The sequence below is a fragment of the Somniosus microcephalus genome, chromosome 3, assembly GCF_052327205.1.
Source record: "Somniosus microcephalus isolate GS21.2 chromosome 3, FLI_Smic_1.0, whole genome shotgun sequence".
In the NCBI taxonomy this organism is placed as follows: Eukaryota; Metazoa; Chordata; class Chondrichthyes; order Squaliformes; family Somniosidae; genus Somniosus; species Somniosus microcephalus.
In genome coordinates this window covers 73,523,538-73,540,556 of record NC_140989.1, presented here as the reverse complement: position 1 = coordinate 73,540,556, position 17,019 = coordinate 73,523,538, and the positions used below count along the sequence as shown (strand labels likewise).

The following is a 17,019-nucleotide window of genomic DNA, read 5'->3' as shown; positions in this document are numbered from 1 at the left end:
TGGGCAGCGTTCGGACCTCAGAAGAGGGAGGGAAGTGTCCCAGAGGGTCCGCTCCACGACGGGAAGATAATAAAAGAAAACAAATTAATATTTAATGCGCAGGAAACCGTGGAAAGCAGCGCTAACAACAGCGGGGAAGAAGACAAAGCACGGGAGGCGCCATTTTGTTAAATCGGGGAAGAAGGCAAAGCACGGGAGGCGCCATTTTAGATTTGCAAGATGCCGAAGACTGGCTGTATCACTGCTTTTGATAATACATCAGAGGACTGGACCACGTATGTGGAAAGAGTCAAGGTATATTTCGAGGCAAATGAAATAGCGGAGGGGAAAAAGGCATCAATATTGCTAAACGTAATGGGCGCTAGAACGTACGGCCTATTGCGGGATCTGATTACTCCAGCCAAACCGAAGGCGAAGAGTTTTAACGAAATTGTTGCTGTTCTACAGGAGCACTTAAACCCTGCACCGCTGTTGATAGCAGAAAGATTTAAATTCCACAGGAGAACTTAGCACAAAGATGAGAGCAATGCTGAGTATCTTACGGAACTATGCAAGCTATCAAAGCACTGCCAGTTCGGAGCAGGACTGGCAGATACCCTACGGGACAAATTTGTCTGTGGACTCCTAAGTAAAGGAACACAGAAGAAGTTACTCGCAGAAAAAGAGCTGACGCTAGATAAGGCTTTCAGCGTGGCAGTATCGTATGAAGCAGCAGCCAGGGGAGCTGCAGAAATTCAACAAAAACCACAGGAATACGGCACCCACGAAATGACACGGGGATTTGCAAAATGTTATCGCTGCGGCAGAACTAACCATGACCAGAAGGACTGTTGGTCCAAAGACAAAATATGCAGACAATGCGGGAAGATTGGACACATTGCACGAGTTTGTAGGTCTGGGAAGAAGACCAGCGACAACAAAAAGGCTACTAAGGAACCGTACAAGAAAGTACAAAAGATGACGGACAGTAGTTCCGAAGACCAGATGAGCGATAGTGAATCCGAGAACAGGAGATTAAGCTGTCTCAAACTTCACAATGTAATCGCAAAAGAGGATCACCGAACCATTTGGGTCACCCTCACGATAGCAGGGTCCCAAGTTAAAATGGAATTGGATACAGGATCAGCGCTAACCGTCATGAATCGACGAGACTATGAGCGGCTATTTTCACACATACCCTTGAGAGAGACATCCATCGTCTTGACGACGTATACGGGGCAAAAAGTATACCCCAGAGGAAAAATAAGGGTGCCTGTCGAATACAATGGCAAGAAAATACGGAAATTGTATCTCTACATACTGCCAAATGGTGGACCACCATTACTGGGACGGGAATGGATCAGGAAGATAAACTTAGATTGGCATTCCATTCATGCAATGACGGTGGACGGTAAAAAAGATGAAGACGTCACTCCTGGACGATTGTCAACAATCTTAGCTAACGCCAAAGAGGTATTTCAACAAGAACTGGGCACGCTTAAAGGCGTAACCGCCTCGTTAAAAATAGAAGAGAATGCAATTCCCAAGTTTTTCAAAGCGAGACCGGTACCATATGCAATTCGTCCAGCCGTCGAGGCAGAGCTGGAGAATCTGGAGAAGGCGGGCGTGTTGTCTAAGGTCGACTGGAGCGAGTGGGCGACACCCATCGTTCCTGTCATGAAGAAAACGTTAAGCAATAAGTCCGGAGAGCCAAGGAAGATTCGCATCTGTGGGGATTTCAAGGTGACGGTGAACCCTGTCCTTCACACAGTACAATATCCTCTTCCAAGGATAGAAGACATCTTCGCCTCACTGTCTGGAGGGAAGCGTTTTACAAAAATTGACCTAGCACAAGCATATTTGCAGATGGAGGTTGAAGAGTCCTCTAGGAAGTATCTCACGATAAACACTCACAAAGGTCTTTACCAGTACCATCGATTGGTATTCGGAGTAGCATCGGCTCCGGCGATATGGCAAAGAGCGATGGAACAAGTCCTGCAAGGGATTCCGGGGACTCAGTGTTACTTGGACGACATCCTTGTAACAGGTGAAGATGACAGTGAACACCTTAACAACCTAGAACAGGTGCTCACTAGACTACGGGAACATGGGCTGCGAGCCAACCGCCCCAAGTGCGAATTTTTTAAGAGACAGATATCGTATTGTGGCCACGTGATTGATGAAGAGGGGTTACATAAGTCTCCTGACAAAATTGAAGTGGTTGTTAAGGCCCCAGCGCCTGAAAATGTGTCGCAACTGAGGTCATTCCTCGGGTTGGTGAATTACTGTCATAAGGTTTTGCCAAATTTGTCGACAATTCTGCATCCACTGAACGCCCTGCTACGAACGGGGGTAGCATGGAAATGGAGCGATGATTGTAAACGTGCTTTTCAGAAGAGTAAGGACTTAATCACTTCGAAGGAAGTATTGGCTCACTACAACCCAGCACTGCCAATCAGGCTGGCGTGTGATGCGTCTCCCTATTGCATTGGGGCGGTACTGTCACATAAATTCCTTGATGGTTTGGAGAGGCCGATAGCTTTTGCGTCACGCTCGTTAACTTCTGCCGAGCGTAACTACGCCCAGATTGACAGAGAGGCCCTCAGCCTAGTGTGGGGGGTGAAGAAGTTCAATCACTATCTGCACGGTCAAAAATTTACTCTACTAACCGATCATCAACCTCTTGTCTCCATTTTCAACCCTCAGAAGGGCGTACCGATAATGACAGCACAACGGCTGCAGAGATGGTCCCTTTTCCTAGGGGCACACCAATATGACATCGAGTACAGGGGAACTAAACAGCATGGAAATGCTGATGGATTGTCACGTCTACCGTTGCCGACGGTGGAAGAAGAAGACCTTGCAGTGGATCCAATGGAATTATTCCACTCGACCATAGTCGAATGTCTCCCTGTGACGAATGCAAACATAGAAAAGGAAACACGGAATGACCCGACACTATCACGGGTCTATGATTTAACGGTGAAGGGATGGCCAGCACATGGCGAACCACTGCTGCCAGCATTTTCGTCAAGAAGAGAACAGCTGTCAGTGTGCAGAGGAACCTTGATGTGTGGATCCAGAGTCGTAATTCCACCTAAGTTGATGGATAGAGTGCTCAATGAGCTTCATGTGGGTCATCTGGGTGGGGTAAAAATGAAGAGCTTAGCCAGAGCGTTTGTGTGGTGGCCGGGAATCGATAGAGAAATCGGAGAGATGACCAAGAGCTGTGCAGGATGCCAGAAGGTCCAAAACGCCCCACCACAAGCTCCTCTGCATCCATGGGAGTGGCCCTCATCTCCATGGCAAAGGGTGCACATTGATTTTGCTGGTCGCTTCATTGACTCGATGTTTTTAATTGCGGTGGATGCACATTCAAAGTGGCCAGAGGTAATAAAAATGTCCTCAACCACCACGGAAAAAACTATCGCAGTTTTACGAAACATATTCGCCAGGAATGGGCTGCCTGAACAGATTTGCTCAGACAATGGACCACAGTTTGTGTCTGAAGAGTTCCGGAGGTTCTTAAAGAACAATGGTGTTAAGCATTACACATCTGCCCCATATCATCCAGCCACTAATGGATTGGCTGAGAGGTTTGTCCAAACATTCAAGAAGGCTATCAAGGCAATGTGTAATGAAGATATACCCCTACAACACAAGGTGGACAACTTCTTGTTTGCCTACCGGAATGTGACACATGCGGTTACCAACCAAACTCCAGCCATGATGTTCTTCAATCGAAGACTACGATGCCGCTTGGATTTGGTTAAGCCAAACGTCCGAAGAGATGTGGAGAACAGGCAGTTTCAGAATATGAATGAAAGGCCGACCAGGAGTTTTAAGATAGGTCAACCAGTTTTGGCCCGGGACTACCGCACTGAGAAATGGCAGCCAGGAACGATTTGTACACGACAAGGACCTCTCATGTATACCGTGGACGTTGGGGAGAGCATTGTAAGACGCCATGCTGACCAGATTCTAGAGTCACTGGAAAACGTCAACTCCACACCACGATCTGATACACCTGGTAATGAAATCGACGTTCCAATTGCAGCTACCGCAGAACCGGTAATATTGGAAGCAGATGAACCAAACAACGACATTGATTCCGACTCAACATTGCCAGAAGAACCTGATACTCCAAAGAGGCGTTATCCAGACAGAATTAGGAAGCCTCCTCAAAGACTGAACTTATAATTGCTTAAACTTAACCAATGTATCTAGCAACAGTAATTGTGATTGTAATTCGTTATCATTAGTTGTTAAATGAATGTTATGTACTGTTTATCTAAAAGGGGAGGAATTGTTGTGTATGTACCTTTAAGAGAATAACTGGTCTCAGACTGCAGTACCGGCAGTGACCACCCCTGTATAAAGGCGCTAGAGAGCCTCTGTTGTTTAGATTCGTTATGGACTTCCACCAGTAAACATGTTTGTTTTCACTCCTGCTAGTCCGTGTCTAAATCATTCACGGACTTAACAAGGATGACCATTTTAAAATAGAGGCGTTGCTGGACAATGTAGGTCTGCAAGCATTGGGGTAATGGTTGAATGGGACTTGGTGCGAGTTAAGATGCGGACAACAGAGTTTTGGATGAGCACGAGTTTATGTAGGGCGGAAGATGGGATGCCGACCAGGAGAGTATTGAAATAGTCAAGTCTAGAGGTAACAAAGGCATAGATGAGGGCTTCAGCAGTGGATGAGCTGAGACAGGGGTGGAGTCGGGCAATGTTACAGCGGTGGTAGTAGACAGTCTTGGTGATGGAGCGGATATGTGGCCGGGAGCTCATCTCGGGGACAAACACAACAGCAAGGTTGTGAACAGTCTGCTCAGTTTCAGACAGTTGCCAGGGAGAAGGATGGAACAGCAGTACTTCAGGAGACTCAGGTTGTCAAGTCAGGTGATGGCAGACATCTGAAGCCTGCTAGAAGAAGACCTGCTGCTTGCTGGAACTGATGGCCACGTGTTACCAATTGCTGTCAAAGTGACAACTGCCAACAAATATTTTGCCACTGGATCCTTCCAGGGCTCTGCTGGAGGCATATCCAGGATCTCCCAGTCGGCAGCCCACAAATGCATAAGACAGGTAACTGATGGGTTGTTTGCCGGGACGGCAATTATGTGAACTTCGCCTGTGATGTGCCAGTCAGAATTAGCGGGCACTCAGGATTGCGTCTCTGGCTGGCTTCCCACCTCAACTGCACACACATGGCAATCCGGGCACCCCCAAATCAACCAGAAGTATTCGTGAACCACGAGGGCTTCCACTCCATCAATGTGCAGCTGATGTGCAATCACAGAAAGATAAATCTGCAGGTGTGCCCAAGATTCCCGGGGAGCTGCCAGGATGCTTTCGTCGTGTGCTTCCTGACGTCTTCGCACTTGGAAATACACTTAAGGGGTGGATGCTCGGAGACAAGGGATACCCACTTCAAACTTGGCTGATGACACCCATCAGCAACCTGAACAATGAAGCCCAACTGCGCTACAATGTATGCCATATGACCACAAGATGAGTGATTGAACAAGCCACTGGCGAAGTTTGGACCTGCAGGAGGAACAAAGCGCAGAGCTCAGATCCTCTTCGGACGATTCCGAGGAGGAAGAGGAGGAGGAAGGTGATGACGGCAATGCAGCAACAGCTGCTCAGTTTGATGCCAGGGATGCCCTTATTAATGCAAGGTTCACTTAGGTTGTTCCAGCTGACCGATGTCAGAAGCACATGCAATGGCCACTCTTCCCGCCCTGTTGCAAAGCAGTGCTGCAAACAACCAACCACCACTTGCACATCCCCTCATTGGTCCTGTCAATTCATGTCTTCCCATTCATCATCAAATAAATTAAAAGGCGACTTGCCAGCCAGCAACCAAGAATGGGCAAAATGTGAAAGTGGTGCAAAAGAGTAAAATTTACGTGATTGAACTAAAGAACAGAAACTGAACAACATAACATTTTCTCATACACTCATGTGAACACCCTTGTGCAACTACAAAGTTTTACTCTTCCTTTTCTTACTACTCCAACGTGGTGCAACCCCTGTGGCTTCAGCAGAGGTAGAGGTAGGCTGTTCAGATCCCTGCCCTGACTGCTGAGATGCTCTTGGCCCACGTCCGCTGGGTTTTGGAACCCATGTAGCCCCCACCAAAAACTGCTTCACCTGCACCTGTGCAGGGGCAGACTCGTCCATTGGGACACAAGTACTGGGTACTGACTAAGACGGGGGCAACGGGCGGGAAGTGGAAGCGCTTTGAGTGGATACCCACTTCCATGTCCTCTTTCGCCATCATCCCTCCCATGGGCCAGCCGGATTTCACAGCTACCGCTCTGCTGGAGAGCACTTTGGTGCAGATCAATGCAGCACTGTAAGGCCAAGGCTAAGATATAAGAATATAAGAACATAAGAAATAGGAGCAGGAGTAGGCCATTTGGCCCCTCAAGCCTGCTGCGCCATTCAATAAGATCATGGTTGATCTTCTACCTCAACTCCACTTTCCTGCACTATCCCCATATCCCTTGATTCCATTAATCTTCAAAAATCTATCGATCTCTGTCTTGAATATACTCAACGATTGAGCCTCCACATCCCTCTGTGGTAGAGAATTCCAAAGATTCACCACCCTCTGAGTGAAGAAATTTCTCTTCATCTCAGTCCTAAATGGCCGACCCCTTATTCTGAGACTGTGAGCCTTGGTTCTAGACTCCCCAGCCAGGGGAAACATCCTCCCTGCATCTACCCTGTCAAGTCCTGTAAGAATTTTGTATGTTTCAATGAGATCACCTCTCATTCTTCTAAACTCCAGAGAATATAGGCCTAGTCTACTCAATCTCTCCTCATAGGACAATCCCCCCATCCCAGGAATCAGTCTGGTGAACCTTTGTTGCACTGCCTCTATGACAAATAGTTCCTTCCTGAGGTAAGGAGACCAAAACTGTACACAATACTCCAGGTGTGGTCTCACCAGGGCCCTATATAATTGCAGTAAGATGTCTTTACTCTTATACTCAGATCCTCTTGTAATAAAGGCCAACATACCATTTGCGTTCCTAATTGCTTGCTGTACCTGCATGTTAACTTTCAGTGATTCGTGTACAAGGACACCCAGGTCCCTCTGAACACCAACATTTCCCAATCTCTCACCAGTTAAAAAATATTCTGCTTTTCTAATTTTCCTACCAAAGTGGATAACTTCACATTTCTCCACATTATATTCCATTTGCCATGTTCTTGCCCTCTCACTTAGCTTGTCTATATCCCCTTGAAGTCTCTTTGCATCCTCCTCACAAATTACATTCCCACCCAGCTTTGTATCATCAGCAAACTTGGATATATTACATTTGGTCCCCTCATCCAAATCATTGATATAGATTGTGAATAGCTGAGGCTCAAGCACTGATCCTTGCGGTACCCCACTAGTTACAGCCTGCCAACCCGAAAATGACCAATTTATTCCTACTCTCTGTTTGCTGAATTCTAAAATCCTCCCAATCCTTAGGCTTACTACTCTTTTTGTCAACATTATAAGCCTGTTCCTTTGATCTAATACTATCTTTAACTTCTCTTGTTAGCCACATATCTGTCACCCTATTTAAGGGGGCAAATATGTTGGCATCCAAAGTCTGCACGGTCATGGTCAAGGCGTGCATCATGGACTTATTTGACTGCCACATTTGATGTTCCACGGAGTTGGCCACTCTATCTATGCAAAACGACATTGTCGCAACTCCAAACTCCTCCAAATTCCATCTTCGGATTTGTCCTTTAAATACTTGAGTTGAGATCGTGTCATGTGGGTCCTCATCACGCCCGCTGCAGCGCATTGGCCGCCAAACCCAGAAGTAAAATGATAATGAGCTGATGAGTTGAAAAGCCACTGACAGATGTGCTGAACTTACTTCCGGGTTTCAAAACGCGCTATCGGACCCCCCTACTCCCAACTCGTCTATGAGTTAATATCGGGGCCATAAAAACACAGCACAGAAGGAGGCCATTTGACACATTGTGCCTCAGCCGGTTCTTTGAAGGAGCTATTCAATTAGTCCCACTCCCCTGCTCTTTCCCCATAGCCCTACAATTTTCTCCCCTTCAAGTACCTTAGGCAAGCTTCCAATCTGTTGCGTAAAGAAAATTAAAAAAATCATAATCCTAAGTTTTTTCAGCCCAATTTGGGCTCTCCTCTCAGAGCAACATAGCGCTGCTCTGAGATCCAGCCATTCAGTAGAATGAGTACTTCTGTTTTGCTGCTGCAGGTGCAGGTGGCCATTCCAAATATTCAAATAATCCTGTCCCCAGAATCTGGTACAGTATCATCGGCAAGTCACAACTGCAGGCTTTGGTCCTGCCAGACTGTACTTCCAACTGTAACTGGCCGGCAGAATTTGCAGCCTGTTGTGTTTATGTTCTTATATTAAAGACAAACAAATGCAAACGTACAAATGCTAATTCTAAGACAGTCAGTAGTATTCTCCTATTTTGTTGTTAAAATGATCAGAAATGCTATATAATCACAGCCTTCTATCTTTAGCTTATATTTTCTTACTGCTAAGAGCTGCACTGACAAATAGCTAACACAGGAATATGAAGTACAGCAAAAAGTTTAGTAAGTAGAGCACAATATCCTTCTCAGTATGCCTCGGGCCGACCATACGACAATTTCCATTCTTGTAGCAAGTGGAAGTGATGTGCAGTGACTCGACTAATGATTTTCTCTAATGTCCTTTGAGAAACCGGCACTTCCTCACTACACCTTACAAGCTATCCGGTAGGAACCTGGATCGCATATGCAGACTTTCAAATCTCGATGTTGCTGGCTAACTGACAATTTCAGGAAATTTGCCTGCAGCATCAGAGTTGGGAGCCGGCACAGCAGTACAATCAGCACAGTGATTCACAGTCCTCCAGGACAAACCAGGACACTTGCAAAGTATACAGCAGCTATCTCCTCTAGACGGCACAGCCAAGATCAAAAACTGAAGCAGAGATTCCCTGTGGGTGGAAAACCAGCCAGGCTATCCACACTCCCACACATCTAGAGTTGTCACCCAACCCTGCCGCATTTGGCAGGGTCGCACAATTTAAATATTTTCATTGAGCCCTCTGTGTATTGCATTCATACGCAGAGGAAAATAACCATTTTTTTGTACTGAAGGGTAAATTCCAAACAAAGTCATTGTCCAAAAAGCATGGATGGAAGAGGTATGGATGAGACATTTACCAACTTAACCATCTCCTCAGAGGACTGGAGAAGAGGCAGGTACTATGGGAACAAATAAGATAGGGTAGGATAGAGAAGAGAGGAGCGAAACTGTTTTTTTTTAAATTCGTTTATAGGATGTGGGCGCCAGCATTTATTGCCCATCCCTAATTGCCCTTGAAAAGGTGGTGGTGAGCCGCCTTCTTGAACTGCTGTAGTCTGTGTGATGAAGGTACTCCCACAGTGCTGTTAGGGAGGGAGTTCCAGGATTTTGACCCAGTGATGATGAAGGATCGGCGATATATATATACTAAGTCAGGATGGTGTGTGACTTGGAGGGGAACTTGGAGGTAGTGGTGTTCTCATGCGCCTGTTGCCCTTGTCCTTCTAGGTGGAAGAGATCGCAGGTTTGGGAGGGGCTGCCGAAGAAGCCTTGGTGAGTTGCTGCAGTGCATATTGTAGATGGTACACACTGCAGCCACGGTACACTGATGTTGGAGGGACTGAATCTTTAAGGTGGTAGATGGGGTGCCAATCAAGCGGGCTGCTTTGTCCTGGATGGTGTCGAGCTTCTTGAGTGTTGTTGGAGCTGCACTCATCCAGGCAAGTGGAGAGTATTCCATCACACTCCTTACTTTTGCCTTGTAGATGGTAGAAAGGCTTTGGGGAGTCAGGAGGTGAGACACTCGCCGCAGAATACCTAGCCTCTGACCTGCTCTTGTTGCCACAGTATTTATGTGGCTGGTCCAGTTAAGTTTCTGGTCAATGGTGACCACCAGGATGTTGATGGTGGGGGATTCGGCAATGGTAATGCCATTGAATGTCAAGGGGCAGTGGTTAGACTCTCGCTTGTTGGAGACAATCATTGCCTGGCACTTCTGTGGTGCGAATGTTACCTGCCACTTATCGGCCCAAGCCTGAACATCGTTCAGGTCTTGTTGCATATGGGCATGGACTGCTTCATTATCTGAGGAGTTGTGAATGGCACTGAACACTGTGCAGTTATCAGCGAACATCCCCATTTCTGACCTTATGTTGGAGGGAAGTTCATTAATGAAGCAGCTGAAGATTGTTGGGCCTAGGGCACTACCCTGAGCAACTTCTGCGGTGATGTCCTGGGGCTGTGATGATTGACCTTCAATCACCACAACCACCTTCCTTTATGCTAGGTATGACTTCAGCCAGTGGAGAGTTTTCCCCCCAATTCCCATTGACTTCAGTTTTACTAGGGCTCCTTCATGCCAGACTCGGTCAAATGCTGCCTTGATGTCAAGGGCAGTCACTCTCACTTCACCTCTGGAATTCAGCTCCTTTGTCCATGTTTGGACCAAGGCTGTAGTGAAGTCGGGAGCCGAGTGGTCTTGGCGGAACCCAAACTGGGCATCAGTGAGCAGGTTATTAGTAAGTGTCGCTTGATAGCACTGTCAATGACACCTTCCATCACTTTGCTGATGTTTGAGAGTAGACTGATGGGGCGGTAATTGGCCAGATTGGATTTGTCCTGCTTTTTGTGGACAGGACATACCTGGGCAGTTTTCCACGTTGTCGGATAGATGCCAGTGTTGTAGTTGTACTGGAACAGCTTGGCTAGAGGTGTGGCTAGTTCTGGAGCACAAGTCTTCAGCACAATAGCTAGGATGTTATCGGGGCCCATAGCCTTTGCTGTATCCAGTGCGCTCAGCCATTTCTTGATATCACGTGGAGTGAATCGAATTGGCTGAAGACTGGCTTCTGAGATGGTGGGGACCTCGGTAGTAAGGCCGATATGGATCATCCACTCGGCACTTCAGGCTGAAGATGGTTGCAAACGCAGGGAGCGGGGCGTTGTTATGTGTTATTGCCAGAGATGGAGAAACAAAGAGCTGTACTCACCCATGCTATTCTTGAAATGTCATTGAAATACTTCCGGCACTGGATCCAGGTACTGGGGGTGATGTTTCTTGAGCTGACAATCTCAGCAATCTCTCTCCATGCCTGGCACACATGGTGTTTTTGGATCCTCTTCCCACTGGCTGGAAAGGGAAGTTCCATGCTTGCCCTGGCCTCTCCCAACATGCCTTCCAGGCAGGTTTCAGAGAACCTGTGGAGTTGCCTGTGACTTGTCTTGAAGCTCTTTCTTCTTGAAGCACTCCATAGCAAAATCAGGCAAAAGGCAATGCAACCTCACTTTAAAAGATGCTTTGCCACTTTAGATAGGCTGACCTACCAGAAATTGCACTCTGAAAGTGGGCGTTTTTCCTGGCGGATCAGTGAATTGGATAGCAAACTTGCCTGTGTGATTCTAATGAGGTCCGGAAGTTAAAATAGCCCAGTGATCTGGGATATCGGGTGAGTTTCTCTTATGTTCATTAATAAATAGACATTCTTATTATGAACACAGCTAGCTTTTGCTAGTTACTTTATTGAGCACATGTGGACTGGTACAGTATCTGTAGAGATGCAGCATGTGTGCTCCTGTGTGCAGGCTGCCATCTTGACTGTTGCCTTGTGGGTAGCCTAGTGCCTCATGGGTAGTGTAGTCTTATATACATACAGCTATATACAGCTCTACGGCTCCACCTAGTGTCCACTATAGAATGACATGTTATTGATCATTACATCCCCCTTTCTTTGAGGTTTAACAAAATCAATATCAATCAACTTTCAAGAAAACAATAAAGATAATATCAGTAACACTTTTGTTAGTGCTCTATAAACATAAATATTTTAAAAACAGTGGGATATGTGTCGGTGCAGGCTCGATGGGCCGAAATGGCCTCTATCTGCACTGTGGGGTTTCTGTGATTTCTGTGATTACAAGTTTCAAACCTACCCCAGTACACACTTGCCCAAAACCTATCATTGTTGTACTAATATTTCCAAATTTCACCTTTTTTCACTGCTATAACTCAATCTCTGTTTGTGAACACAAATTTTCTTACTTGTTTATATTTCATTCAGCAGTAAACTGTAGCATTTTCTTGTGACAGGTAATCAACAAGGACTTATAGCCATTAACAAGCACATTCTTCTTTTTATTAATGACAGCACACAGTTTCTAGAATGGACAGAAAATTCTGAATAGTGTAAATGGCCATTACTCTTTTTTTCAAACCAGTTTTCCACACTTTATAGTGCATTTCTTTGTGATTGTTCCATTGAATATCGGGCAGAAAATATACCTCTGAGTTTTTACAATCCTGAAAACTGAACATCTGTAGTTGCCTTTTTGAAGTTGTAAAATAAGCAAACAAATTAAACATAATTAATAATGCATTTTTATTTATCATACTGAGGCTTAAACTGCTGAGAAACAACCCCATAAGTAGAAAGTGGGCCAGAAAATTCAGTAATTCCAGTGAACTCCAACACAACTTGACATCAGACTGCTGAAACGGCCAAAAATTAGACTGGGACCCGACTTAGCGCTGAGGTTTCCAGGATGGCCGTGTAGGAACAGCGCCTCCTCCTGCCCTTTATAAGGCCATTGACATAAAGGAGGGGAGGACTGGATGTGGGGACTCTGATCATCAGAGTTCTGGTGCCTTGAACCTAGTTAGGGACCTAGCATATGGTCAGCACTGGAACCCAACAGTCCAAATGGCAGTTGCACAGCCCATCCAAGGTCCAGACCAGGATCGTGAAGCTGATAGAGATCCGGACCTGAATTCTTTCTTTTGGAAGGTTTTATAGCAGTCCCCTTTGCAATAGATCTGCAGGGGCAGCTTAAGGATTCTTCTGGAGTAGGTGGGAAATGTAGTATACTCCCCCCTTGTCTTTTTGTGTTATAATACCATGTCATTTCTTGCCACTTTTCAATACTAAATGGCAAAGATGTTTGGTAAAAGATTGTCTACTGTACGTACTTACAAAACATGTTAATATATGCATCTGTTTATTTGTTTTATGGACTGCTTAAAGGCAACTGAAATATAGTAGCTCTGTAAACCTTCTGTACACAGTAATTAGATAACATATCTGCTGGAGGGGTTATGTTTTCAAGTAAATGCCATCATAAGGCTTTCTCAACCATGAACAATCTACACTGTGCTGCTGAGACCTGTGGAAGATAACCCTTTCAGTAAGCTAGCTCGGTTTTCAATCACTTCCAGTACATTCACAGAAGTGATGTATATAACAAGAGATAATGACATTGGTATGTGAGTTAAAATCTGCTTATCTATATTTTTGTCCTTGATAATAATGATCAGTAATAATGAAGTGGACTTGATAATATTCCACCTAGTGTAAAGGGTTCTGAATGCACCTTACTGCATGAATATTTGTGTTGCATTGACATTCATATGTAGTGCAACTGTTACATATTTCAGCTATATATGACAGGTACTTCCAAGCCCTGTAATTTATTTTTCGTTTCACACTGTATCAAGAATAATAAAATGATTAATACAAGACCACCCAATGAAAGCAAAGGGAAAACTCCACAATCACAAAAGAGGGCTTTTGATAGCCAAAAAGATCAAATAAAAATAAATCTGTATCTCATTATAATTGAAATATGTTATGGAACTGACCAGTACATATTTTAAATGATAACTTTAATATAAATATAATCTGAAGATGTATAAAAGTAGAAGAATATTTCAACTGGAAGGTAAATGTTACTCAACCAGTCATGATAAATTGGGAAATGTCCTCCACTGGTCATTTTAAACAGAAAACATCTGCCTGGTTAGCTTGAATATTAATGGCAAGCATTTAAATGATATTTCTTAAATACTTAATCAAACCTTACCTTCCACTTATAGTGATTTCATCCACTCCATAATATCTGTGCCTGAAGTTCACTGCCGTTTGTCTGGTATGGTATTGGCCTCTCAGGTGAATTCTTATATGAGTAGCCTTGACAAATTTTTGAAGAGCTGGAGTATTATAAAAGTCATTGTACCCAGGACGCCTATTTGGTTCAGGAGTCAATATACTAAACGTCACATTTCCACGTGAGTACGGAATGTTGCTGGTTAAAAATAAATGAATTTGAAAGGAAAGAAAAAAATTATTAGTTCACATCTGAACTGAATAAAAACAGTTTCCACTGCAGATAAATAAACATTTACTTGGGGTCCCTAGTTTATAGGATTAATTCCATGTACCTATTAATCGTTTATCTTCATTCATTTCTCACGGACGTAGAAGTCCAAATACAAACTTCTTTCAACTGTTTCAAGGCCATTGTAATTTCTGCTCTTTGATTGGCTAGTAGGATTTCATTGCAGCTGCATTCTTAATTGTGCCAGTTTTCACTCTATTACTCTCATGGCCTTGACAATACCTATGTAAACTCATTCTCGACTGACAGAAATCCATGGACGAAAATGACATGATAGTTCAAATACAGGCTGCTACCATCGCTAACAGTTGTGGCTTCATCGAAACATGGGAAAAATGACTAAAGAATAAATAGACCATTACAAAGAAGCGGTTTGAATTAGAAATTCACCCGCTGCTCCAGAAATGAGGCCATGGGTATTTTAACTCCCAGGCCTCATTTAATTCCGGCTAGCTAACTTTTTACTGTACCAGTTGGAAAGTCAGCAGGAAGTGCCGGAAAGTCCGGTGACCCCAGAGGCCACCCGTCAACAGCAGATAAGTGGTGGAAATAGGTGCAGGAGCCTTCCTGCAGGGGTTCCGCAATTGGCTGTGGGGGGTGGGGGTGGGGCAGGGGGGCACGTGTCAGTGGTAGAGGAGGCCTAAGCTTTCCTTATGAGGCCCAGAGGCGTATTCCTTATCTGGCCCTAATCGTCTGCCACACTGGGTTGGCCTGGCAGGAAACTCACTGTCGCTTCCCGCTCAGACCGCCCAGTTAAAATTGCAGCCGGGTCCTGATGATGTCATGTAGATGTTAAAAAGGGCCCTGCTGATATTGGGTACAGTACATAGCCTGCTCAATTCAGCCGGTTAAAATCACAGAAGGTTAGCTCCCAACAGCTCCAGGGCAGAGAGTGACCTGAGCGATTTTAACTGCCCACCAGCTGGATGGGTTGGATTAAAATCACCCCCTGAATTTCTTTATCCAGTCTCAGAGTCAGGCAACCTTAAGTGTGTTGCTGCAATACAGGGCTGAATTTTAATGTGGAAGGGCGCGTGGGCTTGGGTGCAGGTGGGGGGGTTAAAACCGACGAATTTGAGAGCGCGTCAGGAAACCGGCTCCAACCCGCCAAGTGCCGCATTTGACTGGACTGCGTTATGCTGCGTGTGTGCAACACCCATGGAAGAGGCGGTTTGTCAATTTCCAAATGCTAAATGCTCAATTAGAGCAATATTGACACACTGTTTTCAATTTAACGTTGGGTCCACGGGTTTCCTGAAACTCGTCAGTGAAACTAAGGCAAGTACACAGAGGCAACTGATGGGTCTGGAGCAATCTCAGGCAAAGATGCCAATAAATACTCAGTAGTCACAGCTACTTTCTTACCTGCTAGTGGGAAAGGGTTTGTTCACAGTACTTTTGCTGAGGGGTTACTTTGTACAAATTAGAGGTTACTTTCTACACTTTGGAGGTTTGCTCTATCACATCAGGATGGGTGCCACTTATGCTGCCTGAGAATAAACCTCAGATGAGGACCAAGATGACCTGCAACAGCACCCACAACAGCCTGCTGTTTACAGACCTGTAGCTGCACAGCAGAGTTGACCAGCAGGGATGAGACCAGTAGAGAGAGCATCAGCAGAGAAGCGACCAGCAGAGAGGGGACCAGCAGAGAGGTGCAGCTCGTAGGAGGCACTACCCACAAAACAGGGTCGACAGGCAGAGACTCAGTTTCCTTGACATGTCTAAACACCAGTGTCTAAGGAGGTTCAGGATGTCATGTCACGTGGTGGCATTCGTTCCCATCTATTCATGTCTTCACATTCATCATTAAACAAGTTAGAAGGCCACTTACCACCCAGCACCCAAAAATGAACAAGACGGGAAAGTGGTGAAAAAGAATAACATTTATGTGAGCTAAATAAAAAACAAAAATTTATCAAAACAATATTTTCTCAGACACCCATATGCATACCCTTGTGCAACGACAAAGCTTTACTCTTCCTTTTTCTGCTACTCCTACATGGTGCAACCTGTGTAACTTCAGCAGAGGTAGAGGCAGGCTGCTCACACCCCTGCTCTGACTGCTGAGATGCTCTTGGCCGACATCGTCTGCGTTTTGGAACGCATGAGGGTCCCGCCAAAGACTGCTCCACCTGTACCTGTGCAGGGGCAGACTTGGCCATTGGGAGATGAGGCAGAATGTGGGCTTTTGACTGATAGGTGGGCTGTGGGTGAGAAGTGGAAGCGCTTTGAGTGGAGTCCCCACTTCCATGACCCCTTTCACCATCATCCCTCTCATGGGCCAGCCGCACTTCACTGCTACCACTGTACTGGAGAAAACTTTGGTGCAGTGCAGCCCTGTAAGGCCAAGGCTAAAGTATCTGTCAACCTATTTAAGGAGGCAGACATGTTGGCATCCAGAGTCTGCACGGTGGTGTTGAAGGCATGCATAGATTCATTTGATTGGAGCGTATGATGGTCCATGGCGTCAGTTGCTCTATCATGGAAGAAGACATAATCTCAGTGGCCTGTGGCACCACCAATGTAATGCTTGAGATGGACTCCTCCAATCTCTCTTTAATCGTGGCGAGTCCACTTTGAAGGCCTGACAGTACATCGTACATTGTCTGCTGCTGCTCAATTATTCTCCTCTTCATCGACGGCCCCCAAGGTACGGCATCTGTGTCCAGCTGAGCAGAGCTTGGAGAGTGCTGCGCCCTTTGACGGAGACTCTTCACTACTGTCCCAGTCTCCATCATATATGCTTGGTCACTTGTGAAGTGTGAGTCACCAGGTGCAAACCCAACTATCT

The 17,019-nt window shown here is 45.5% G+C and overlaps 1 protein-coding gene across 6 annotated transcripts in view; it reads right to left on the bottom strand.

Moving 5' to 3' along the window:
- Positions 1 to 17,019, bottom strand: part of ush2a (Usher syndrome 2A (autosomal recessive, mild)) — a 1,396,947-nt gene that overhangs the window by 1,186,413 nt on the left and 193,515 nt on the right. For all 6 annotated transcript variants that reach the window (XM_085981146.1, XM_085981156.1, XM_085981149.1 and 3 more), the window contains one exon: positions 13,911 to 14,132. In XM_085981146.1, coding sequence (XP_085837272.1) covers positions 13,911 to 14,132 — 222 coding nt within the window. The remainder of the gene's footprint in view (positions 1 to 13,910; positions 14,133 to 17,019) is intronic.